This window comes from Catharus ustulatus, chromosome 10 (genome assembly GCF_009819885.2).
Source record: "Catharus ustulatus isolate bCatUst1 chromosome 10, bCatUst1.pri.v2, whole genome shotgun sequence".
In the NCBI taxonomy this organism is placed as follows: domain Eukaryota; kingdom Metazoa; phylum Chordata; class Aves; order Passeriformes; family Turdidae; genus Catharus; species Catharus ustulatus.
In genome coordinates, this window is record NC_046230.1 from 17,891,934 (window position 1) to 17,916,219 (window position 24,286).

At 63.0% G+C, this 24,286-nt stretch overlaps 3 protein-coding genes across 6 annotated transcripts; 1 reads left to right on the forward strand and 2 right to left on the reverse strand.

Moving 5' to 3' along the window:
- Positions 1-1,979, forward strand: LOC117000582 (heat shock protein beta-7-like). Its single transcript, XM_033068300.2, has 3 exons — positions 1-295; positions 1,106-1,257; positions 1,728-1,979. Exons 1-3 carry the CDS (start codon positions 73-75, stop codon positions 1,914-1,916), a joined length of 564 nt encoding a protein of 187 aa, XP_032924191.1. The 5' UTR covers positions 1-72; the 3' UTR covers positions 1,917-1,979.
- A 58-nt stretch (positions 1,980-2,037) lies between these two features.
- On the reverse strand, positions 2,038-16,481 carry CLCN2 (chloride voltage-gated channel 2). 3 transcript variants are annotated; one of them, XM_033068288.2, is made up of 23 exons: positions 14,985-16,481; positions 9,755-9,899; positions 9,163-9,294; positions 8,918-9,046; positions 8,265-8,398; positions 8,102-8,179; positions 7,915-7,993; positions 7,186-7,311; positions 7,034-7,118; positions 6,833-6,934; positions 6,664-6,748; positions 6,431-6,586; positions 5,924-5,993; positions 5,628-5,738; positions 5,182-5,395; positions 4,951-5,084; positions 4,710-4,861; positions 4,523-4,628; positions 4,382-4,455; positions 3,294-3,332; positions 2,977-3,081; positions 2,818-2,904; positions 2,038-2,738 (listed from the first exon to the last, which is right to left on the reverse strand). In XM_033068288.2, the coding sequence occupies exons 1-23, from the start codon at positions 15,447-15,449 to the stop codon at positions 2,532-2,534; spliced, it is 3,015 nt and encodes a 1,004-aa protein (XP_032924179.1). In that variant the 5' UTR covers positions 15,450-16,481; the 3' UTR covers positions 2,038-2,531. The 3 variants fall into 3 exon arrangements, with proteins under 3 accessions (XP_032924179.1, XP_032924180.1, XP_032924181.1); XM_033068289.1 differs by lacking the exon at positions 14,985-16,481 and adding an exon at positions 14,283-14,380; XM_033068290.1 differs by lacking the exons at positions 8,918-9,046; positions 9,163-9,294; positions 9,755-9,899; positions 14,985-16,481 and having other exon boundaries at positions 7,674-7,993; positions 8,265-8,272.
- Positions 16,482-16,568: 87 nt separating this feature from the next.
- Positions 16,569-24,221, reverse strand: CHRD (chordin). 2 transcript variants are annotated; one of them, XM_033068291.1, is made up of 23 exons: positions 24,077-24,221; positions 23,636-23,739; positions 22,995-23,121; positions 22,452-22,589; positions 22,258-22,375; positions 21,277-21,373; positions 21,032-21,173; positions 20,818-20,958; positions 20,256-20,338; positions 20,021-20,168; positions 19,817-19,923; positions 19,616-19,732; positions 19,372-19,528; positions 19,038-19,279; positions 18,838-18,951; positions 18,456-18,668; positions 18,281-18,374; positions 18,111-18,167; positions 17,912-18,015; positions 17,666-17,768; positions 17,404-17,558; positions 17,210-17,303; positions 16,569-17,049 (listed from the first exon to the last, which is right to left on the reverse strand). In XM_033068291.1, the coding sequence occupies exons 1-23, from the start codon at positions 24,204-24,206 to the stop codon at positions 16,982-16,984; spliced, it is 2,853 nt and encodes a 950-aa protein (XP_032924182.1). In that variant the 5' UTR covers positions 24,207-24,221; the 3' UTR covers positions 16,569-16,981. The 2 variants fall into 2 exon arrangements, with proteins under 2 accessions (XP_032924182.1, XP_032924183.1); XM_033068292.1 differs by having other exon boundaries at positions 22,995-23,118; positions 24,077-24,164.
- Between the last annotated feature and the right edge of the window lie 65 nt (positions 24,222-24,286).

Genomic DNA, 24,286 nt, shown 5'->3' on the forward strand with positions numbered 1-24,286 from the left:
CCCTCTGCGGCCCCACAGGGTGACGGAGGCCTCGTCCCTTATCTCGCATTCCTACGGACAGGGTGCCTAATTATGGGCATCTGGCGGTGGTGGCTGGCGGGCGGCTGGACCCTCCCCACGGCAGGGCCTTGGGGGGCGCGGGCAGAAGGCGCCATGGCATCGCTCAGCTCAGCCTCCACGTACCGCACCGAGCTGCTCAGTGCCTACGGGCAGGGGCACAGCGACCCCCGCTTCGAGGGCGACCGCCGGCATGGACCCTTTGGGGCTCGGGGACAGGAGGCGTTTGGGTACCCAGGTACTGGGTGTGGAGGGTGGGGGGCCCTAGGGTGCAGCGGCCCTGCTACCCTGGGGGAGCCCTGCTATGCTGGGGATGGCCCCCCAAAGTGATCCAGCTGACTTGTGCGTGGGGACAGTGTGCGACCCTCCCCCAGCATAGGTTGGGAGGGCTCAGAGGGGAACTGTGACAGCCCCCCAGGTGCCCCATGGCTGTCTGGACTGTCCTCCAGCTCTTACTCCCCAAGTGCTTTTGTGCTCCTGCTGTAAGTCCCCAATAACTCAGTGTCCCTGCTCTCCCCAGGACCACCATTCTGCCTCCTCTCCCCTCCCAAGACCCTTTTGATCCTCCTTTTGTCCCCAGAATCCCGCATAGCCTTTCCTCCCCAACCCAGACCATCCTGGTATGCCCTCAGCTCCTCTGTGCCCCCCACACTTTGATGTCACCAGCTAGGCCCCCACTTTCTTGTACCTCGCCAATGACTCCAGCATCCTCCTCCTGCCCAGCCCACTCCCCCCAGACTTTCATGGTCATCCCTTCACCCTCCTGTGCCATTCCCCTGCTGTCCTCAGGTTGTTCAGTGCCCCTGGAATCTCCCAGTGCCCTCAGGTGCCTCCAGACCACCCACTACCCCTCCAGCTCTCCCCATACCCTTGGGATCCCCAGTTCCCCTTGCAATTCCCCAACACCTTCAATAACCCCAAACTCCCACTGCCACCTGCTATCCCCAGCCCTCCCTCCCCCAGTATCACCAGATTCTCCCACACTCCCCCCCTGCTCCAGCTCCTGGGCACTGTGGCCCCATGCCCAGCAGCCCTCCAATGCCCACAGAGTCCCCAGGCACCATGTACCCCTGCAGCCTGGGCACCTGGGTGCGTGCTCAGGGTGACACCTATCAAGTGGTGGCCGACGTCAGCCAGTTCGAGCCCCCTGACATCGTGGTGACCACCTCCAACTGCCATGTCGCCATCCAGGCAGAAAAGGTGAGGCACCTGAGGGGGCAGCATTCCCTCCAGCCATGGCACAGTGGGGTGCTGTCCCATAACATCCCCTCCCGCAGATGATGGGGATGGGTGGTAACTGGGAATAGCCCTTGCTAGCACTGGGGTAAATGGGAGCTAGTGATGCCCTAGTGATGGGACAACTTCTCTACTTCACCTGTACTGGAATAACTGGGAACTCCTGCTCCGTTGCCTTCTTGGCTGGAGGTGGCAAGTGGGAACAGTCCTTGCTTACCCCACAAGCCAAGACTTGGGCAGCAGAGGCCTGCTTCCTGCTGGCAGTGGGGCAACTGAGAATTGCCCTGGAGTGACCAGGATCTTTCCTACTGAACTCCCTGCTGGAGGCAGGGTGACTGGGACTTGCCCCATTAGAAGCACTGGGGTAACCAGAATGTGCTGTGGAACCCACATGTCACATTGCATTCCACTGCACTGGTGCTGCCTCCCTGCAGGTGGCTGAGGATGGCACTGTCTGTGACACCTTCACCCACAAGTGCCAGCTGCCCGAAGACACGGACCCGCTGTCAGTGACCTGCACTCTCACCGAGAGCGGCACGCTGGTCATTACTGTCCGGCGCCGCACCAGTGTCGGCCCTGGGCAGCCCCCGCAGCTGCTGTACCGCAGCGAGGCCATGCTGTGAGTGGCTCTGGGGGACAAAACGCTCCTTGTCCAGAGTGATGCCGACTCCAACATTGTGGTGAAGCTCAGCCAATGCTCACTGGCTGGGTCCCTCTCCACCGCCAGCCCCATAGTGCTTCAGCTCTGTTTATAAAGTTCTTTTATTAAATTAATATAAAAATCTCTGTATTTACATGGGGAGAGGTGCATGGCAGAGAGGCAGCAGCACCCCGTGTTCCCAGCCATGAGGTGCTGAGCACAGGGGTCAATGCCCATCCATGCCCCTGTGGACACCCCAACCTGATGCCCCTCTCCGCCCTGTGCCACCCTGAGAAGGGACATTGTGGTCCTCATGGAAAGCGTGAGGGCCGTGGCCATTCCGGGGCGCACCAGGGGCCGGGGGGGTACAGAGGTAGCAAAGTGGGAAGCCCCAAGAGCTGGCAGGTAGTTGGGGAGCACATGCTGGCTGGGGGGTATTTGGCTGGTCCCCAGCCCAGGGAGGGAACCCAGGCACTGGATTGAGGGTGCCCACACCTGTGCTAAGCCTGGCATCAGTAGGCTCAGGGTGGGCATCCCCGGGCACCTGCCAGGGAGCCCTTGTGGCTTCCAGGGACACAGGGGGTGGATCCCAAGGGTCTCACTCGCCCTTGGGGGTGTCGTCATCATCATCGCCCCCAGGACTGGCCTCGCGGGGCATGTGGTGGTGCTGGTGGCGGTCCCAGAGCTGGCGCAGGGCGGTGGTGTCGGCCTCGGTGGTGCTGGCGGTGCTGTCGCGGAAGCTGGCGAGCGGCGGGCGCACCTTCACCCCCTTGCCCGTCAGTGAGCCCTCGATGGCCTTGCGCAGCTGCAGGGACCCCAAACCCATGGGCAAACAGCTCCAGCTGCTCTGTGCCCCTCCAGCCTCCCTTGTGTCCCCTGCTCACCTCCTTCAGGGACACCATGCCCACCAGCCGCCCAATGCTGGTGACAAATGCGTGGTCCAGGCCCAGCAGAGAAAATATGGTGTGGGTCTGCAGGAAGAGGAGGCTGAGTTGAGGGTCTGGGGGTTGTGGGTGGGGGTCTGGGGTGGGGTGTGGGCGCACCTTGTGCAGCGAGGTGTGCTCCACCAGCTGGAAGGGTGCGGGGTCAATCTTGGCACTGCTGAAGTCCACCACCTGGTCCAGCTGCTGTTCTTCCCACTCCAGGATCTGGGGAGGTGCCATTGGGCAGGGTAAGGGGTACGGCCTCCTCACAAGTGCCAGCAAGGGCCCTCCCATCCTCCTTACACTCAGTCTTACGGAGAAAACTGGGTTATCCACCCCTTACCTCCCCACACCAACCTCATACCCTGGCACCCCTTTGGGATGTCTGGGATCCCTCTGAGCAGGAGGGTCCTTCCTGTCTCTGCCCAACCCCTCACCTCTGCTGGGGTCATCTTGTCTCCCAGAATCATCTCCTCCTGCAAGAGAGGTGTGTTGGAGCAGCCCTGAGGGTATCTGCACACTGGCTGCAGGCAGGGTGCAGGCAGCACATGCAGGCAGGGTGCAGGCAGGGCATGGTGAGGGTGCAGGCAGGGTGCAGGCAGGGCATGGTGAGGGTGCAGGCAGGGCATGGTGAGGGTGCAGGCAGGGTGCAGGTAGGGCATGGTGAGGGTGCAGGCAGGGTGCAGGCAGGATACAAGCAGTACATGGGCAGGTCAAGGAACATGATTGGTTGACAGGACATCAGTCACACCCTGATTGGCCACACTTGGACAAGGAGATCTTGTGATTGGTGGAGAGAATGCAAGGTCTGCCACGATTGGCCGAGCAAAGTGGGGCAGATCTTGGAGTTGTGATGGCTGGGAGGCTCCACGTCCCAATTCCTGGGAAGCTTTGGGATGGGGAGGATGCACACCAGTATTGGTTGAACAGAATCGCGACTGTCCAAGATGGACTGCACAGACATAGGCCCAACATGATTGGCCAAGAAGAATCTTGCAAGGCCCCTGATTGGTTCAGAGAACTCCTGCCAGGCTCTGATTGGCTGAGAGGAGCTGTGCCCCGGCTGCGATTGGCTGCAGCTTACCACAATGGAAATGCGGACGCGTTTGGCCTTGTGATAGGCTGTGCCCTGGGCCTGGGCCGCAGGAGAGACAGCAGTTAGGGGATGGTTAGGGGATGGTTAGGGGATGGTTAGGGGATGGTTAGGGGATGGGATGGGATGGGATGGGATGGGATGGGATGGGACGGGATGGGACGGGACGGGACGGGACGGGACGGGACGGGATGGGATGGGATGGGATGGGATGGGATGGGATGGGATGGTTAGGGGATGGGATGGGATGGGATGGTTAGGGGATGGGATGGGATGGGATGGGATGGGATGGGATGGGATGGGATGGGATGGGACAGGAATGGAAAGGGATGTCACAAGAATGGGCAGGGCTGGGAAGGGCCGGGCAGGATTAGGCAGGGCCTGGCAAGGCCATTCAAGCATGGGAAGGGCTGGGGAGGGCCAGGCTCTCACCTCGGTGGGCTCTGTGGCAGCATTGGCACAGAAGAGGCTCTTGAGGGCGATGCCAGTGTGGTCAGTGCTGCCAGCTGCAGGTGGAGAGGGCGTGTCAGTGGCGGAGACGCAGCGGCGCCAGGGGGACACATGCAGACTCACCTGGGGGGCTGTCAGGTGGGCTGCTGGGCACCCGCTTCAGCGCCGGCTTCAGGGGCTTGCGGAGTGCGGGGCGGGCAGGGGTGCCCGAGGAAGTCTCTGTGCTGATCTGTGGGAGGATGGGGGGTAGGGTGACGGCGGTGGGGGCCACCCTGACCAGGCATCCCCCAAGAGGGTTGCACCCCCTCACCTGGAAGCGGATGCTGGAATCAGAGAGCCGGTGCCCATCCTCGGACAGCACCTTATGTCTCAGTGTCATGAGCCGGCGCTGGGGACTGAGCTGGCTGCTGAGCAGAGCCCCCACCTGCGTCCTCTCAATGGAGCCCAGCAGGATCATGGACTCTGCCAGACACAGCAAGGGGCTACATTGGCTTCTGATGCTCCCTCTGTCACCCACCCACCACGCTGGCACACTCCTGCCCATGCCTCACCAGCTGACTCCACCAGAGGCAGGTTCTTCATCTTGGTGCTGTGCAGGACCTGCTGCAGGTCCCGGTACTTGCAGTTGAGGGTGACATAGCGGATATCCCGCACCATGATGTCCTCCACCCGCACGTTGTATTTCCTGCTCAGAGACAAGAACAGCGGCCTCAGAGTAATGCCACCCCCTCCCCTTGTGCCTGGTGAGGGTTTGGGGGTTCGAACAGGGGACACAAACTCACTCGTGGTGGCCCCAGCCCAGCTCAGGGAGGTAGGGAAGCTTCTTGATGCGGATGATGCTGTCATAGAGGGAGGGCTGGAGGCTCTGGGCGACGGCATTGGCCAGAATAACAGCGATCATGACAGGCAGGATGTGTGAGATCTGCCCCGTCAGCTCAAAGACGATGACGGCCGTGGACACCGTGTGGGTGACAGCACCTGACAGTGCAGCCGCCCCTGCGGCCACCACCAGGAGACAGGAGGGGCTGTCAGGTACTGCCCATCAGGCTAGGTCCCCACCCTGGGTCCTCCCCTCTAGGGCATCCATCACATCTGGAGCCCTCAGAACCATTCAGGGAGATCTCCAGTGGTGGTATCACTCCCAATTCCAGGGATCATCACCTCAACTGTGGGACAGCATCTCCAAATGATGCCCACCATGGTGTCCCCATTCCAGCTCGGTGCTTACCCACCACGGCGTAGCCCCCCGGCACGATGCGGTATATGTTGCTGTCCGTGTGGATGCCATCAGGGAACCAGGCTGCCATGCTCTCCCCCACCAGGCGCCCAAAGGCTGCCCCTGCAGGCAGAGAGAGGCTGGGAATGGGCACAGGGCTCTCTCAGCACCTGGCCCAGCCTTGTTGCCCTCTTCTCTGCCTGATGCTTCCAGGGAAGGGGACATCTGGAGGCACCCACAGGTGCCCAGTGTCGGTTGAGAGGTGGTTCCCTCCTCCCACTGTGCCCACACAGGGTGCAGGGTCTCACCAATGACGAAGACAGGCATGAAGGCTCCACAGGGCACTGGGATGGTAGTTGCCAAGGCTGACATCCAGAACTGTGGGGCAGACACCCATCAGTTGCCCTCCCTGACCCAGCCCTACCTCCTGCCCCTTCTGTGACCCTCAGCTGGGTGCTGTGGAACAGTACGTGGGCACCGCACCCTGCATGGGGCATGGGTTCCTCCCAGGGGCACCCTGCCAGCTCCTCCCTGGTGGCACTTGGTGGCACCTGGCCAGCACCTCCCTGGTGGCACCTAGGAGCAAGCAGCCAGAACCTCCCTTGTGGCATTTTGGTGGCTCTCAGCCAAAATCTCTTTGATGGCATGCCAGCACCACCCAGCAAACACCTTGGCAGACTCTTGGAGCAGCCACCCAGTGCCTTCTGGTACCACCTTTCTGGTAACAATCTGCCACCTCCCTGATAGCATTCAGAAAATCCTCTCCATAACCTCCTGCTGGTACCTTGGGGATGACAGGGGAAGAAGGCACCCACCTTCATGACGATGAAGACAACAAGTGTGACGAAGACGTTGGAGCGGGGATGGCGCCAGGCCTCCAGGATGCCCAAGTATTCATACTCATCATTGATCCCCTGCTTGGCCCACGTCTGGTTGTCAAAGAGGGTCACCAGGGTGTCCTTCTGGGTGAGCTGGTGATGGACAGGGGTCAGCTGGGGCTTGTGGTGGCCCTGGGGTGAGGACTGGTCTGCCACCCCATGGCAGGTACCTGGCCAGCCATGAACTGTCCAAAGCCAGGCGGGAAGGTCAGCGTGGAGATGATCAACGTCACCAGGGCAGGGAAGAGCAGGCGCCTGGCAGGGTGGCACAGGGCAGGGGGTGATTTTGGTGCAGCCCCAGCTCCAACACCCTGCTGCTGGGGACTGCTGGGCACCTACTTCTTCATGAGGAAGCGGTTGATGGTCTTCTGGCGGCGCATGAACTGCACAATCTTGCGGTTGAGGAAAACGAAGAGCGCGCCCCCGAAACCGCTGGCGATCCTGGGCAGAGCCAAGGGAAGAGGTGTCCTGCTGCCACCACCAGTGCTGCCACTGCCACCCCCGGGGCCATGGGATGGGTGCTGGGATGGCCGCACTCACCCGATGACGGCAAAGGCAGGCAGCTCCTGCAGGTCGAAGGGGAAGTCGAGGCGGAAGCGGGTTTTGAACAGTGCCGTGATTGTCTCTGGGGAATGATGGAGGTCAGTAGGGCTGGGCAGGGGATCCCTGTGCCCTCACCCTGCCTGAGATACCTTCATCCTTGTTCCAGACAGCAAGGACACGGAAGATGAAGGCGCTGAAGGTGGCAGCAAAGAAGCCGCGCCAGTAGTTGCGGACGGCAAAGAAGGTGGAGGTGACCTCAATGCTGAAGAGAACGCCTGGCATTGGGGGGAAATGCACAAGAGAGGTGGAGAAACCTAGACAGACCCCCAGTGCCTGGCATGCTTCCCACCCTGAGTCCATACTCGTGCACAGCCCATGGGGGCCTGGCTGCCCCATGGACACGCTATGGGATGGTTCAAGGGCTTCCCTGGCAAAGCACGGGGCTGGTCCCAGCTGGGCATGGTGGACACAGCACAGTGGGCCAAGCACGAGTCTGCACGAGCAAGAGGGTAGCACAGGGATGTTGGGCAGCAACATGAGGAGTGGCACTGGGATGGAGTGGGGTGCACACAGATGGATGGACAGACAGATAGGGCAGCAGGCAAAGAGCAAGGAAAGAGTCAGACACATCACCAACCTACGGGCTCAGCGGGACTGGAGTGGGGAGCTCCCTGGAGCGCAGGGCGGCAGGGGAGAGGACAAGAGCAGACGTTACACATCTGGGAGGATGGTGCCCACTCCTCCCTTCCTCCTCCCTGCTGAGCAGCACTGCCCTCTCCCATGCCAGCTGTCCTGGGGGTCCTGCTTGCCTCTCCAGGTGGACCCTGCTGCCTGGGCGGGAGGTGTGGGGGGTGTGGGGAGGTCCGGGGTGACCCTACCTCCGATGGGGGCGGCGAAGCAGCAGCCAACACCGACAGCGCAGGCAGCTGCCAGCATTTCAATGTTTCTTGCCTCATTCTGTGAGAGAGACAGGAGTGAGTGGGCACTGCCCTCCCAACCCTAGGCACTGCCAAACCTGCTGGTGGGCACAGGTTGATCCTCCTGGGTCCAGCCTGCCTTGCTCACCTCGTAGAAGCCCCCAAAGAGGGAGAGGAAACGGCTGAGCAGGGCTGCGCACATGCTGGCGATGTGGACAAAGGGACCCTGAGAGGACAATAGGGGGCTGAGGACACTGCCCTCAGCCTCCCTACCTGGCCTCCTGCTCACCCTGCCCCGGCACTGTCCTCACCTCCTTGCCCAGGGGCATGCCGCTGCCCAGGGCACATGTCAGTCCGATCACCTTGGCCACAAAGGTCTTGAGGGTGAGGTACTCCTTCAGCACGACGCCCCGCAGGATGGTCTTCATCTCAGGGATCCCTGAGCCTGGTGATGTGGGAACAGCCTTGACCAACAGCCATGAAGGGGGGACACTGCCCCATGGTTCTGGGGGGTAACCCTTGGTCCTCTGCCACATCCCACTACCACAGGGAGATCCCAGGGACACCTCTTCCCACAGTAATATTGGCAGGAACAGCCAATATTATGATTATGTAGGCACAGCTCAATCCATAGCTCCATGGGAACCCCAATCTCATAGCCCCCAGGAGATCCTCTGAAGATCAGGACTTAGCCCTAGGAAGACTCCAAAGCCTACTAGCCTCATAGCCCAGGACATCCACCCTTAACTCACGGGAGACTATCTGAACACCCTCTCTCTCACAAGCTTAGAAGGTCCCTAACCCTATAGCTCGGGATGGCATCCAAACCACAGTCCCCAGTAGACCCTCTGAAGACCAGCCCATATCCCCAGAAAGACTCCCAGGACCTGCAGGGAGACACCCAGGCACAGCCCCAGGGAGCGGACACCCTGTTTAGGGTGCAGGCAGCCCCTTGATGCCCTACCCACAGCCTGGGGTGCAAGGATCTGGGTGAAGCCAGCTGAGAAGGTGATGAGCACGGTGGGGTAGGTGACCCAGGCCATGTACTGCAGCAGCACGTTGGTGTCCAGGCCCCCGTACATCCACTTCTGAGCTGTGGGAACAGCCGGTCAGATGGGTGGTGGGTGGCAAGGCACATGGCATGGCCCTATGGCATGGCCACTCCCTGCCCTGCCATGACCCAGGAACCCACTGGTACCCACTGCTTACCTTGGAGGCACGTGGCGATGGCGAAATCCATGGCCCAGCTGACCAGAGCCATGACCAGTCCCAGCAGTATGAGGAAAACCCAGTCCTCACCCACCTTGGAGATGAGGAACCGCTGGCACTGCAAGGCGCACACTGTGGACACAAGGGCAGGTTCAAGGCTGGATGCCGCAGGGATGGGCACACTGAGGTGGCAGAGCCAGGCTGGCAGCAACAGAAGTGCTCACAGCCAGCAGCACTGACCCAGCACTGCTGGTTCTGTCTGGAGCAGGAGCACTGCTGTGTCCAGCTGTCACAGCCAGCTGACTGCACAGTCACACACGGCACCACTGGGCATGCACCTCCCACCAGCACAACCTCCCTGGCATGGCCCCAGGTAGAGGGGCTGGGGGCCCCCGGTCCCTGCAGCGTGCCCGGCTATTTCGGGCCATTGTGTCCCTGCTGCCCGGCGGGCAGGTGGCATTGTCCTCGGCGCCGGTGTCCCATGACAGCAGAGAAACTCTACCCGCACCACGGTGGCGGGGTGGGCAGCCGTGTCCAGACTGTCCCGCCGTAGGGCTGTGCCCACCCATACCCGTGTCCCGCTGAGCCTTACCACGACAGGGGGCACAGCGGCCCTGGCTGTACTCCAGCAGCTCGGAGGGGCGGCGGGGCCGGGGCGTGTCCCCCTCCTGCAGCCGCAGCCGGGCTGCCTCATCCTTGGCAAAGGTGCCCAAGTCCTGAGTGTAACGCCCATACATCTGCGGGAGAAGGAGTTGGCAGGCGTGTCAGGGCGGCGGGTACCCCAACTCCCGCACCCAAGGGGAAACAGGGAGCATGGCCTGCCAGGTAAGGGAACAGGCACGGCATCCCAAGGCAAAGGGGTGGAGGTGCCTGTGGGAGTGCCGGGCTGCCCTCCAGGGCGTGGGAAGGAGCCAGGCAGATAAGGTGAGTGTGGATCGATGGTGATTGTTTTGCCCACATGCCCAAAGCTGTACCTGAAACGTCGGTACCAGTCTCTGGCCCTGCCCAGGTGCCCCAGGCACCGGACTGGTTGGTGGAGGGTGTGGAAGGGCCTCCAGTGATGGGAGCATGGCCAGCTTGGCCAGGAGGCTCTCTGAGGGCTGGCATTGCGGCTGTGCTGGCTCTCTGCAGGCACCACACCCTGACATTGCTAAGAGTAAGGCTGGGATACCCCCTCAAAAGCAGCCTTGGCAGGTCATATGTGACATGAGCTGGCTGGTCTCAGCTGGCAGTAGGGAGGCAAGGGGACAGCAAGGGACAGGATGTACCCCCAGCTCCAGGGGAGAGGGAGCACAACATCAAGCCTAGGGTGGTTCCTGGGCCGTGAAGAGGGGATCTAGGGATCACAGGGGGAGTGAGTGGCTCTGTGCCCACATAGGGATCACCCCTCTTTCCTCGGGTGCCTCCTGCCTGGCTGTGGCACGTGGCCTGGTCCTGGCAGGGGGTGGCCCTGGCACTGCCCCTTCTGCTGGCCAGGAGCTCTTTGTGCCCGTCCTCCCCGCTGAGCCGGGGGCATTTGTCCCGCGCTGGCGGGCACTGCCAAGGACTCGGTTGCTTGGTTTCCGCCTCACTCCCCCCCGCACGACCTGAATGCCAAGCGCCAGAGGTTGGCCCGGCACAAAGGGAGGCTTCAGGGCGGTGGGGGCCCTGCCAGGCTCCCACGTCGGGACAACGTGAGCCCCATGCAGATGGCGTGCCCACCCGCCGTGCCGTGCCAGCGCAGCGCGTGGCTGCCCAGCCGGGGCGCAGCCGCCTCCTCCCGGCACGGCCCGTGCGGCGCCCGGCGGAGGGGACACGCCACGGGTGGGCACCGCGCTCGCCACGTGGGCAGCCCGGCCCCGGCTGCTGGCAGCACTGCCCACCCCGGATGCCCGGGTCCCGTTCACAGCCCCCTGGCCTGCTGGCACATGACAGTTCCCGTGGGGACGGCGTGAAGGTGCGCTCCTCACGGGGCAGCTCTCCTGCCCAGGTCCCTTTGGTACAGAGCAGAAAGCAGTCAGAGTGGCGCCGGGTGGATTCCCTGCTGTCTGATACCCGGGTTGTGCCCAGCAGCGGGAGGGAGGGAGGAGACGTAGACAGGGAGAGGAAGAACTAAGTTCCATCGCTGACCCTGTACTAGCATGGATTTTCCCCCTAACTCCGCTCAGCATGGGCTCAGTGGCTCCTTGCCCTGTGGAAAAGAGCTAGGGGGAAAGGCACCACCACCTTGAGGGGCCAAATCCAGCGTGTACTGCCAGAGGAGGACCCCAGCCCTGCATGGGGTCTTGATTTCAAAGGCTCCCTTCGGAAAAAGCTTGTTTGCTCTGGAAGATGAAATGGGCCGGCACCCCAGGAGTGCTGTCACCCTGCCAAGCACTTGCCTGCCTGGCCCCACTGCTGACCCACGGCCAGCCCAAGCCAAGAAGGAAGCACCCCCAGGCTGAGTGCCCCCCAAAATCAGCTCTGTGTCTACCTCTTGGGGTTATGCCAGGGGCTGCCACACTCTCCCCCCAGGTGCTGGGGTGCATGGTGGGATGCCCAGTCCCAGGGGCTCCAGCCTGGAGGTGGGATTTGCTCCCCCTCGCTTTGGAGCCTACCCCACTTGTAACAACAGGGATGCAAGCAAAGGAGCTATGCCATCCTGCTGCCACCTGCCACCCTGTGCCATCCTATGCCATCCCTCTGCCCCATGCCACAGCCCCACAGGCAGGATATGGGATCTCCATGGGTGCACAGTGCTGAGTAGCCACAGCTACTGTGCCCGCAGCCCTGGCATGGCTGTGAAAGCCAGTGGTGGGCTCTCTCCTTCCTCCTCCTCCTCCTCCTCCGCTTGGGTTATTTTTCCACAAAGGCCTTTTGAAACACAAACAGCCCCGGGACTCCGGCCTCTGCCGTGAAGCAGCTGAACAATCACAGTGCCGGGCGGGCAGGGAACGGGCACGGGGGGGGCTGGCGGGGGGCACTCGGGGACACGGGCACCGGCCATGTGTTGGTCCTGGGCTCCTGCGCTGCAGGCACTGGCTGTGCCACAGCCCCTTGGGCACTGCCAGCCCGTGGTGCCCGCTGTGCCCTGGCGATGCTGCGCCTGGGGCGGGCACTGGCATCTGCGGCTGCCGTGTCCCTGTGCCAGCCTGTTCCACTGCACTGAGCTGGCCTAGCAGTGGTGCCCACCTCCTCATGGCCAATGCCAGCCAACCTTCCCCCACAAGTTTCCCCTAGGGGAGACATTTAAAGGCAAGGGGTTGGGGGGTCCTCCGGGCTGGCAACGGGCAGGCAGACGCCAGGGGGTTTGTGTCACGCTGCCCGTCTTAGCCGGGCTCTAATCGCCCTGAGCAGCTCTGCAAGGAACAAGGGCAGTTTGTCAGGCTTAATCCCCCCCATGGGGCCTGTTGCTCCCTGCCACGACAGCCTGGCATGTGGGGGACACTGGGGCTGATGTGCGCCTCGGCACCCTGGGGTTCCCACAGATACCCGTCCATCATGGGGACCCCAGGGTGGGACACACCCAGGGAGACCTTTAGGTCTGGGGCCCCAAGAGCCATGGCATCCCAGGGCTGGTGAAATCTGGGGAGGGGAAGGGCATGAGGTAGGGACACAGGCTTTTGGACATGGCTGGGCACAACCCTGCAGCCTGGCTGCGATGGCACGGCTGTGGGCGCAAGCAGCAAGAGCTGTCTCATAGGCTGTCCAGCTCAAACCAGCCCATGCCAGGCTCCAGCTGGATCCTGGCAGGTGCTGGCAGGAGCTGTGGTGGCTCACATGCACTGGGGAGGGCTGGGCACTCCTCCTGCCCAGGAGTGCACGTGCCCAGGCAGCTCCCAAAACGCAGGTGTGAGGCTATAGGACAGGAGCCCACACCCAGCCTCGCCCACGAGCCCCAGGTGCTTCCAAGAGCCTCACTGAGCCCAGCGGCCATGGGGATGGGCACCATGGAGCACTGAGGGCATGGGTGCTACCCTGCCCAAAGAAAAGGAGGGCAAAGTCTGCTGGTGCCGAGCACGGCTGCCCCGATGCCAGCCCAGCGTGCCTCTCCCTCACGCGCTGCCCGCAGGCTCCTCCGCCCCGTGGTGCCCGGCCGGGATGGCCTCTCTGCTCACCCACCGTGACCAGGCGCCCGGGAGCTGGCGGCAGGAGAGGCACCGCCACCGCTCACCCCTGTTCCTGCCCCCGACTGCTCCCTGACTCAGCCCTGCCGGGAAGGACCGTGGGGTCAATAAGGTCGTGGAGGTGACGGCACAGCCGGGGCTCCCACGGCCAGCTTGGTGTCCTGCAGGCACCTGACAGCGGCGGCGCAGGGACAGCTTGGGGTGAGCACTGAGGGGCACCGCCGGAAGGGTTTGGCTGCTGGGAAAGGCAAAGCCGAGGGTACACAGAGAGGCAGTGCCCTGACGCTGCCCCGTGCGCCCATGCCGGTGGGTAAGGCTCAACAGGGTCCGCCCCGCGCACGGCAACCGGCTCGGGCTCCCTTGGGCAGCCGTGGGCACAACAACTCTGGCACGCAGACCCTGCTTCCCTGCACACCTCCCTGGCCCTGCAGGTCTGAATGTCTTTGCCAGGGCAAAGTACCGTTCGCCTTGGGCACCGTCCCAACTGGAGGCCCGCGAAAAGCACCTTTGCCCGTGATGTTTGAGGGCCGTAGGCAGTGGAGAGCATGAAGTGACAGGGAAGATAGCGGGGAAGGAGGACACCCCAGGACAATGGAACACCCTGGTGCCAACGGGGAGGCTTCAAGTTGTAAACATGGGGCTAAGGTTGCAGGCGGGGGAGATACCTTATCTTGGGGGCAGAGGGCCGGGGACATACTGTGCATAGGAGAAGCGTGCCCGGATGGCGCTTCTGGGAATCCCCACAGGCTGAGCATCCCTTCCCAGTGATGAGGGGTGTTGCCAGGGGGTGGTGAGGTGTGTGCAGAAGACCTGCCTTGGGGGTGGGGGCTCAGCTCGGCTCCTCCACAGCCGTAGGGGGGCTGAGGGTGACATCCCAAACAGGAGACAGCACCCCAAACAGGGCACCGCGGAGTTCTGCCGCCCTGAGCAGGGCAGCACCCTCAGACCCCCAAAACCCGTGGGTGTTCCATCGCACCCCGTCGCGTCCTGTGCCACACCGGTGCCCCGTGCCCGTTCGGTGCCCCCGGTACTCACCAAGGTCTGCTCATATTGCAGCGCCCGCTGCGCCTCGCTCTCGGAGGCCATGGTGCCGCCGCTCCGCTCCGCGCCGTCCCGGTGCCGCTGCCGCTGCCGCTGCCGGTGCCCGCGGCGGCCGCGGCTCCTCCCGGACCGCGCGGGGCGGGCCCGGGGCACTGCCCGGGGGAGGGATCGGCCACGCTCCGCCTCCGCCGGCAGCGCCCGGCACCGGCGGCGCCCGGTACCGGCACCGGGGCGCTGGGCACCCAGTGCCCGGCTGGGTCAAGGGGAGTCCGGCCGGAAACTCTGTCCTACGGCGGGACCCCGACCACCGTGGTCTTTGCCCAGGATGGCACCCGTGGGCAACCAGCGGGTGCAGGTGAGGGTAAAAGTTGTCGTGGGTGACGTGACACGGGCCAGCTTCCCCCCGGACACGCTGCTCCCTCTTCCCACAGGTACAAGGGGCTGGCGTGGGGCTGGGCGCCGCTTCCCCGTGGGTTCCCCCTGGTGAGATGTGGGAGGACCATGCTGGGGCTCTGCAGACGGTCACCTCCAGGCTCATGGCCATGCCTGGCTGGGGACAGACTGGCGGGGCAGAGTGCCTGAGGTCTATCTTGTCATGAAGGGCACAGGGGCACCTGTCAATGCCCAAGGAGGGCAGGGCACCTTGGCGCTGTGGGGACTTCACCACCCCAAAACTGTCAGGGAGCTCATCCTTACCGTGGTGCTGCTCAGCGTCCCGGGACTGTCAGCCCCCAGAAGGAGAGGTGGGCTCCACTCTTCGTTGCTGAACTCACTGGGCAGCAGAGGCTCAGTCCTCTCCAGAGAGGCACACGGGTAGAGCTTGGCGCCGGCAATCCTTGTGCAAGGCGCTCCGGCATGGCAGGCTGGCTGCCGGGACCTCTGTCTCGCTGCCACCACGGGCTCAGGGGCAACTGAGGCAGGGCTACCCTCACTCTCCTCCCCAGGGCACAGGATGGCACCTTTGTGGCAAGAACTGGATGCAGGGAAAGCCAGAGCTTTGGCACTGCTGGGCTGGTGCTGCGGGATCGGGAATGGGCTAGTTCTCACTGCCCAGGTGCCACCCTCTGGTTTGACGTCAACACCCCCAAGGGTGGTGATGATGGCTGGGCTGGGGGCTGGGATACATCCTGTGCCAGTCTGGGAGGGTTCATTGCCCGACATGAACCAGTTTGAGGCAGGGAGGTGACAAAATGGGCTGCCCGCTCATTGTATCCCTGGGCACGGAGCTCCCTCCATGCTCGTCAGCTCCTGGCACTGCCCTGTGGCAGCAGGGCTGTTCATCCGGAGGGGAAGCCCTGTGCCAGGACACATCCTCTGTCCACTGCCACCAGCATGCCTGGCTGTGGGCCACCAGCACACTACAAGGCCACCACAGGTGATGCCACCCTGCTGTCACGGTTGCCTGTGTGGCTGTGGGTGCATGCAGGGAAGGACACCCAGCTTAGCATGCCAGGCTCTGTCCCAGCCCACTGTACCCCAGTGCCATCCTTCTACTGCTCTACCACTACTCCAGTCTAGCCCAGTGTCACCTTGGGTGCAGCCCCAGTACAGGCTAACACTGTCCCACTGCAGTGTTGTGGTTGTGCCCCCATGCTGTACTGCAAGCCCAGCAGAGCCTGGTGTTACTTTCCCTACAGCTCTGGCACTATTTCAGCATAACTCAGCACAGCTCTGACTGTCCCAGTCATGCCAGTGTATACCAGCACAGTACAAATGGCCCCAGAGATCCCTCAGTCCTCCACGTTAGGGATCAAAGGACAGGTGGCAGCATTGGGTCTCCCATGGCCCCACAAGGCCTTAGTCCAGTGCAGCTGTACTGGGGTGACTGGGGTGTCCAGAGCATGCACAGGGGTCTGCCCTGCACAACCATGGGTGTCTGTGCCCAGCCCTGGGCACATGGCTGGCTGTGGGTACTGCAGGACAAGGGCCTCCATGAGGGCAGCTGGTTTGGGGCCCCAGGCTGGGCTCTTTGTGCCACCATGGAGTTGTGGGGAACTATCCCTGTGCTAGTGGGCACCATCACCAAGCACTGTGTTGGCAGCCTCCACTGTGGGCAGAGGTTGGCATCGTGGCTTCAGCTATGGGCACTGTACACTGCTCTGGTCTTCTCCAGTGCCACCCCACAGCCCATTGGGGTATCCTCCTCCTGTCATTGGCTTTCACACCCCATATCTCCAAATATACACCCCCAACCCCAGCAATGCCAAGGCCTGCAGTTCCCCATGGGATGCAGGGGCACAGCCCTGTGCCTGCTGCTGCCAGGAAGACACAGGAACCAGGTAGGCAATAGCTCTGGTTTTAATAAATACATCTTGGCCCCTATGCACTGACACCATAAATTATGTGAGAAACCCGGCCAAGACAGGGTGGGTGCAGGAGACAGGGGCCAGAGAGACTTTACACTATGTACAACATGGGCACAATGCCCACCGGCCAGGGGGCTTGGAGTGGCAGGGCAGTGGGTGCCCCAACCTCTGTGAGCCTGGCCACTGCCCACTGGCACGAGTGGGTAGGGCGGTCCTGGCCTTGCAGTCGTGCTGAGATGGGTGCCCAGGCTGGGGGCCTGGCATGTGCACCCCACTGTGCTCCTCTGTGCCCCCTGCCCTGCACAGGCAGGGGCAGTAAGCAGTGGGGCCCCCCCTGCCCCCCCAGCGTCGCTGTGTGCTTGCCCCACTCCAGGCAGCCGTCACTGCTCAGTGGCTCCGTGACTCCACCTTGGCATCGTGGACCTTCTCCCGTGCATCTGAGGGGGCATCCAGGGCTGGGGGGGAAAGCAGAGCTGAGAGATGGGCACAGTGGGTGCCAGGAGGGCACGTGGGGTGGTTGTGCCAGCTCTGGCTCAGCACCAAGGAAACTGGGAGGTGCAGGGGCTGCCACAGAGAGTTTGGGCAGTGGTGCCTGTGTGTGAGCACGGCACTCACCACGGCACTTGGCACAGCAGGGGTTGTCCCTCGTGGCGGGGCTAGCACAGGCAGATGGGGGGCACTCCTGGCGCTGGCAGTGTGTCTCCCCCGACTGGGGAAGCAGAAAGAGGGACTGAGCACCAGGGTGGGGGGGCAGCAACTCCAGTGCTGCCTTCCCGTGCCCTGGTGCTGCCCCAGGCTGGCACACTCACCACACACCAGCACAGGATACACTTCATTTCTCCGAAGGGGGGCACAGACGGGTGCCAGCTCTCATTGTTGAGGTACCAGCGACGCCCAAAGCGGCACGCTCGTGGTGCATCTGCCTGCATGGAGTCAGCCAGCTCCGGGACACTCTTCTCTGGGGCTGCAGGAAAGGGCGCTGGGAGGATGCCCGCCTGTGGCAGGGCAGCCTGTGGCATTGCCAGTGCAGCTATGCAGGGAGAACAGAGGGCAGGAAGGGGGTGCAGGTACCTGGGCACTGCTTGCAGCAGTCAGAGGGGCTGGCGCGCACAGGGTTGGCACAGGTGAGCCGTGGGCACTGCACCTTCTCACAGTGCACTTCACCTGTGGTGCCCTGCAGGGAGGGCACGGGGCTCACGGGAGGCACAGGGCAGTCAGCTCCCCGTGCCCTGGTTTGAGCCTCAGCTACAAATGGGAACTGAGAGCACCCATAGGTGCCAGACCAGGCTGGGGGGCAAGTCTGGAACCCACACCCACCTTGCAAGTACAGATGGCACATTTGATGAGGCCAAATGGGGGCACAACAGGGTGCCAGCGAGTGCCAGAGCCTCGCCATGTTTTGTCACCATCAAAGTAGCAGCCTGGAAGAGGAAGAAGAAGAAGAAGAGGAAGTCACAGCCCTTGTGACTCAGCCTTTGCAGAGCTGCCTGCTCAGCCCATGCCTACAAGGACTCACCCTCACTACTGTCCCGTGCCCGCTCCAGCTTCAGCTCCTCCTGCTCTGACTTCTTCTCTACAAGGAAGAGAAAAGCCATGAGGAAGTGCACACAGTGCCAGCAGCAAGGTCTCTGAGAGGGACCCCCACCTTGTTTTCACAAGGAGCCCCCAAGCCCATCCCCCAGGTACCTTCACAGATGGGGCAGCACAGCTCTTCGGGGTGCACCTGGTGGGTACAGTTGAGGGGCTGGCACAAGATGGGGTCGCAGATCACTGTGCGCTTCTGGGGACAGCAGGATGGGGCTCATTACAGAGGGGCATTACTGATGGGTGCTGCCCCTTCAGCACAACCCCCAGCTCATACCTGGCAGCTGCAGATGGAGCACTTCTTGTCATAGTCAGGTGCCCAGCGGGTGCCATGTGCCCGGTGCTGACCCTCAAAGAAGCAGGAGTTGGGGTCCTTCTTCAGCTGCTCCAGGTCCCTGGTCTTGGTGCTCCCAGGGAGCTCAGCCTGCCCCAGGGACTCCCCTGGGGCCAGGCGGGTCCCTCCTGAATGGCACTGGTTGGGAATGTGCACCTGGAGGGGGCAATGAGCAGGACCCACGACCGCAAAACACATCAGGCTGTACTGCAGGGACCTTGTAACAGGGTGATCCTGTGCCCCTGCACCCTGCTCCAGGCAGTGTCACCCGGCCACAGGCAGCAGTGCAGATGGGTAGGGGTGCCCTGCCCCGGTGAGGACCTACCCGTCCCCGCATCTCCCCATTGGGGTGTGCTTTGGTGCTGACTTGCAGGAAAGCAGTGCCTTGTGCCAGGTGTTGCAGCAGGTCGGCATCCAGGTCCTTCACCACCCCCTGAGCCTGTCATGGCAAGAGGGACACCAGGGTGGGGATAAGGTCTGGCCCAGCCCCTGCTGTGTGGTGCCCTGACTGGGTGCCCACCTCACCTCAGTGCTGTAGAAGCCTTTGAGCAGGCGCTTGTGCTGGTGGGGGCGAGTGCCCATCTCCCCCAGCTCGGCCACCCCGTGGATGTGGGCACTGACAGTGCCATCGCTCGGGCGTCCCAGCCCTGCCACCGAGATCTCGTAGTGCAGGTGGCAGTGCTCATCCAGCGAGAGCCAGGCATGCCCCCCGGCGCCGCTGTGCACTGGGGGGGACACCAGCTGCCCTGCCAGCGCCACGGGCATCTCTGTGCACAGACAGGGACCATGGGGGGGAGTGGGTGGTGTGTGGGAGGGCTGCACCACTGCCCCCCATTACCACCCTACGTGTCCCTGGTACCTGTGTAGCGGGCAAGCAGTCCACTGTAGGGCAGGGAGATGATCTGGCCCCGCAGCTCACCCTCTTCCCAGTCTTTGGTGGCCACATTGAGGAAGAGCTCATTTTGTAGAAGCATGTGGGCATCGCGGGCGCTGGGGCTCTGCCAGGCACCCCAGGCCTGCCACCAGTGGGACACCATGCAGGTTGGGACAGGGACTCATCCAAAGTCCCTGTGCCATCCCTCCCAGCATCAACTAGTGCTCACCAGCCCATCCTTGTAGCTGGGTGTCATGTCAAACAGGATGTTCCTCTTGCTTTTCCGCCGGGGCTTGGTCTCCAGTGTGATGCCCACCACCTCGCTGGCAGTGCCCACCACCTGCACCTGTGGGTGGGGTGCCAGAGGGCAGTGCCAGGGTGGCAGATACACCTGGGACCCTCGAGAGGGACATGGGTGCTCACCACTTACCTGGTACTCCAGGGTGCCATTCTCATGCAGCGCCAGTTTGGCTGAGCCCACAGCCCCGGTCTTGGTCGGCAGCAAAGCGTCTGCTCCGCACAGCACACTTTGGATGGCTTCAGCCCGGGGAGAGAAGCACAAGAGTGGGTGAGATTGGCACGGGGGTGAGCACAGCAATCCCCCTGCACGCCAGGGTGCCTGCCCTGTGCTCACTGTCGCAGCTGCGGCGGGTGGTGATGGTGCCAGCCAGCCGGCGTGCGTGCCGGCCCTCTGTCTCAGCCGTGATGTGGAGCTGCCCCTGCACCAGCCACTGCAGCTCCTGGGCAGACAGATCATTCAGCACCTCTGCGAAGTCGGGGTCCTGGTGGCGGGGGTAGAGTACCGTGGATCAGCCCTGGTGCTCTGGGCACCGTGGTGCCAGGGCACGTGGGGGAAGGGAATTCTTTACCTCCACAGTGATGTTGGCATGGACCTCCCGGAGCGTCTGGCCCTGGTGCAGGATACGGACCCTCAGTGGAACACGTGGAGATTCTGGACATGGCAGAGGGGAGTGGACCCACTGGACCAGGGGTCTGCAACCACTGTCAAACCCACACCTCTGTGCCTACCACCTCCAAACTCCATCTCCCTGTGTGCCTGGACCCTTGCCATTGCCTCCAGCATCCCCTAAATCCTTGCAAACCCACATCACAAACCTATCCTTCTTGCACCATGATCCTCATACCCCATATGCTCTGCAGCACCCCTGCCCCCCACCCCCTCTGCACAGGTGCACACCATCCCCTCATACACACCCAAAATCACACAACATACAATGTATGCACACCTCACCCTCCACCCCACACACAGCCCCTATACCCACCCTGAGCCCCACACCCAGCCCAGTCACCCATCCTGAACCCCAAAATGCTGACCCATGCATCCTGAGCTGCAGACATGCTGAGCACTCCTTTAGGTTTATGCAGCCCCCTCTGGGCAGTGCCTCCCTCCCCTTCTCACCCTGCTCTCACCCCTTGCTCCAGGCTCCAGCAGTCCCCGGGCCATGAGGATGAAGTGCAGGTTGTTCTCAGTGTCACTCAGTGTCAGCATCGCCATTCCCCCGGCACCCAGGTGCAAGGGGTCCAACGAGGTCAGGATGGCACCAAATGTCTCTGTGCAGGGACAGGGGCATGAGGGACATTCTGGTGGCCACCCACCGGCTGTGCATGCGGGACCTGGACTTACCTGCGAACAGTGCCCGGTGCTTGAGGATGTGTCCGTGGACCTCTCCAGAGGGCTGTGCCCGGGTGATGAGGGACACGCGGAGCTGCTCCCCCCGCAGCAGTTGGACGTTGGCTTTGGACACTGTCCTCCACATTCCGCAGAGCTGTGGGTGATGGATGGAAGGGCTGGGCAGTGGCTGGGGGCCACCCACACCCAGCAGGGGTCGGAAGGGGCACTGTGCCCCCTGCCCTCCCAGCCCCTCTCACCATGCCGTCCTCGGGGGCAGCGCTCTTCTGCACGGGGTGTTCAAACAGCACGTTACCCTCGGGGTCACTGAAACGCACCCGGCTCGGCCGTCCCAGCCTGCGAGCACCCAGGGGGTGAGCAAGGGCCACGTTCCTGCCCTTCCCCTCCCCTGGCACCACCCTCACTCGGGCACAGAGGTGTGTTGGAGGGCATACGGGGGTCACCAGGGGTTAGGGGTTGGCAGGAGAAGGATGTTGTTCTCCTGGGGTGCCAAGTGCTAGGCTCTGCCCGCCCATTCCAGGACTAGCCCAACATTGCTGTCCTGCCAAATGCCAGCTTGGCATGGATTCTCTGGGCTCCCCTATCCTGGAGCAGTGTGTAACTGGCACTAAGCAGGAAGAGGGTCTCTGCCGGGAAAGGCACCACGGCAGGACCCGCTGGGAGCTGAGTGTTCAGGCTGTAAATAAAGAGCATTTTCGGCTCCTCTTGGCTCCCCCTGTCAGAGCTGGAAATTAGTCACCACTTTACTATGCAAAGGGGCCTGGAAGCGAAGAAGAGCAGAAGAAACTGGAGTGGGAAGGAGGGAGGGAGAGGAGAGGCTCTGCTGCTGGCAGGCATCTGGGGAGGGCATGGCAAGGATGGGGAACCCTGGCAGCAGTGCCAAGGCACTGCCCACCAGCAGAGCCTGCAGGGTGGCACAGCAGTTCTGCCAGCTGCACCCACGGGAGCCCTGGAACCGTTCCCGTGTGTTTCCAGTCCAGATCTGGAGGCAAATGGGTGAGGCTGGGCCGACACTGTGGGTGTGCCGAAATTCTGGCCGCTGACCTAGGCTGGAGCCCAGCACATTGCCCCCCTTCTCCAAATCTTTCGCTCTGTCAGTGCAAGGCTGTGCCATCATGGGGGGGATATCAGAAAGGAAACTGAGACACAAACAATGTTGCATCCTCCCCTTTTCCAGAGAGCTGCCTGCTGTGCCAGGCTGGACAGCAAACGGGACTCACCGCTCGTAGCTGATGGAAAAGAGCAGGGAGGAGCGCAGCAGAGTGAAGCGAGCCTTGGCCACAGCACTGGATGTGGGGTGCCACGGCTCTGGGCCACTGGTCAGCAAGGCCACAAACTCTGGAGAGGAGATACTGCTGATGAGGGGGAGCATGGGGGGTGCCCCACACTGCTGCTGTCTGGGTGGGTGGCTCACCTGTGCGGGCATCATCGCGAGCCAGGCCCTCAGAGCTGAGGTAGGAGCGGTCATTGTAGGGCTTGTCCAAGTCGTCCTCCTTCTCCTGGAAGTACTCGAAGGTGTCAAAGCGGAGTGCAGGGCTCTTCTCTGGGGGGCCTGGCAATGTTGGCATGGGGTGGACACAGAAGGAGATCATCACACCATGCTGCTTGTGCACAAGAGCTTGGGGTGGGGCCAATAATAAATCGTCCCTTTTGAGATAGACTAAGATGTGCCCTGTGAATCACAATGGGGCTCTAGCTGGGGCATGCTGTGCATGGGCACATGGACAGGCAGGGCATTTAATCCTGTGCAGGGCATTTTAGTGCCTTCCCTGCACTCTTTTCAGGCTGTTCCCATCAGGGCTTTCCCCTGCCCATCATATCATGGGCACTGGTGACTTTCATAACAAATTGACTGGCCCTTTCCAGGGGAATGTGCAGTGCCCCCGTTTCCCAGGCCAACGGGGGATCCTGGGGGGCTGGTGGGGGTTCCCTGCAGGGAAGCACCCACTCTTCTCACCTTTGGGGCAGGTGTGGCAGCAGTGTCCAGGCAGCAGCGTGGCCCGGGGACAGGTAGGCACGGGGCAGTCCTGCTTCATGTTCTTGCAGTTCACTTTCCCCACGGGCTTCCCCCGGTGGTTCCTCTGCTGTGGGGGCCAAGAAGACCCCAGGAGCGCCGTGCCAAGATGTGCCAGGCCATTTTGATGTGTGCTAAGTCATGCCATCCTGGCACAGCCTGGCTTCCCCCTTCTCTTTCCATCTGGAGCCCTAGACACCTTGCACAGTCCCCAGATGCCTGTACGGCAGCCAAACCCGGACCCCCTCCCCACAGCCCCCAGCCTCCTGACCAGCTGTGCGTGGCCCCGCCAGCCCCGGCCTCGGGGAGCTGCTCGGAGGGAGGGAGGGAGAGGCTCAGAGGCCCTCCTCGAGGAGGGGGAGGAAGAATGAAGCCTGATCCTTTAAACCCCCCTTCTCCTCCCTCCTGCCGCGGGGGAGGACATCCAGGTGTCCGGCTGGCTGAAGGGATCCTGCTTCCCTCTTCATGGGAAGGAGAGGAGTATATTGAACAGAGGGGTCAAACTCCCTCCTTGCCAGCCCCCTCCCCAGCAGACCCGGGTCCTGGGGGGTCTCTCAAGGAAAGGAGCGTGTGGGGGCACTCACCGGCTCGCAGTGACAGATAACGCAGCGCATCACCCCGAAGGGCTCCCCCAGGTCCGGGTGCCACGTCTCCTCCAGAGCATAGAAGTGCCCCCCGAAGGCGCAGCCTGCGGAGACCCCACCACCACCCACCGCCGTCCCCGGTCACCTCCGGGCCGCGGGCACCCCCCTGCCGCAGCCCCGGACCAGCCGGCACCGCCCCGCCGCCCGCTGCGCTCCCGGTGCCGGTCCCAGTGCCGGTCCCGGCCAGCCGGGGGACCCGGGGCGGAACGCGGGGTGCCAAAGAAAGGGGGAGTGCAGGCATGCGATGCACGGACGGGGGTGCGGGTGGCAGGGAGGGGGTGCCCGACGCGGGATGCGTGACGGGGTGTGCGGCAGCGGCTTGTACAGGACCGGGGCTGCGCGGAGCGGGGGAAGGAAGGGTGTAGGGCAGGGGGCTCCTACCTGCCGCCCCGCCGGGGGGCAGTGGCTCCATGTCGGGCCGGATGGGCAGGGCGAGCTTGGGGCGGGCGGCGCGGCCGGGCAGGGGCCGGAGCGGGAGCAGGGCGAGCAGCAGCAGCGCAGCGGCGCGCATGGTGCCGGCCGGCCGGGGCGGGCGGACCGGGACCCGAGGCGGCGGCGGGGAGGGGGGGCCGGGAGCTGCCGGGCGCTGCC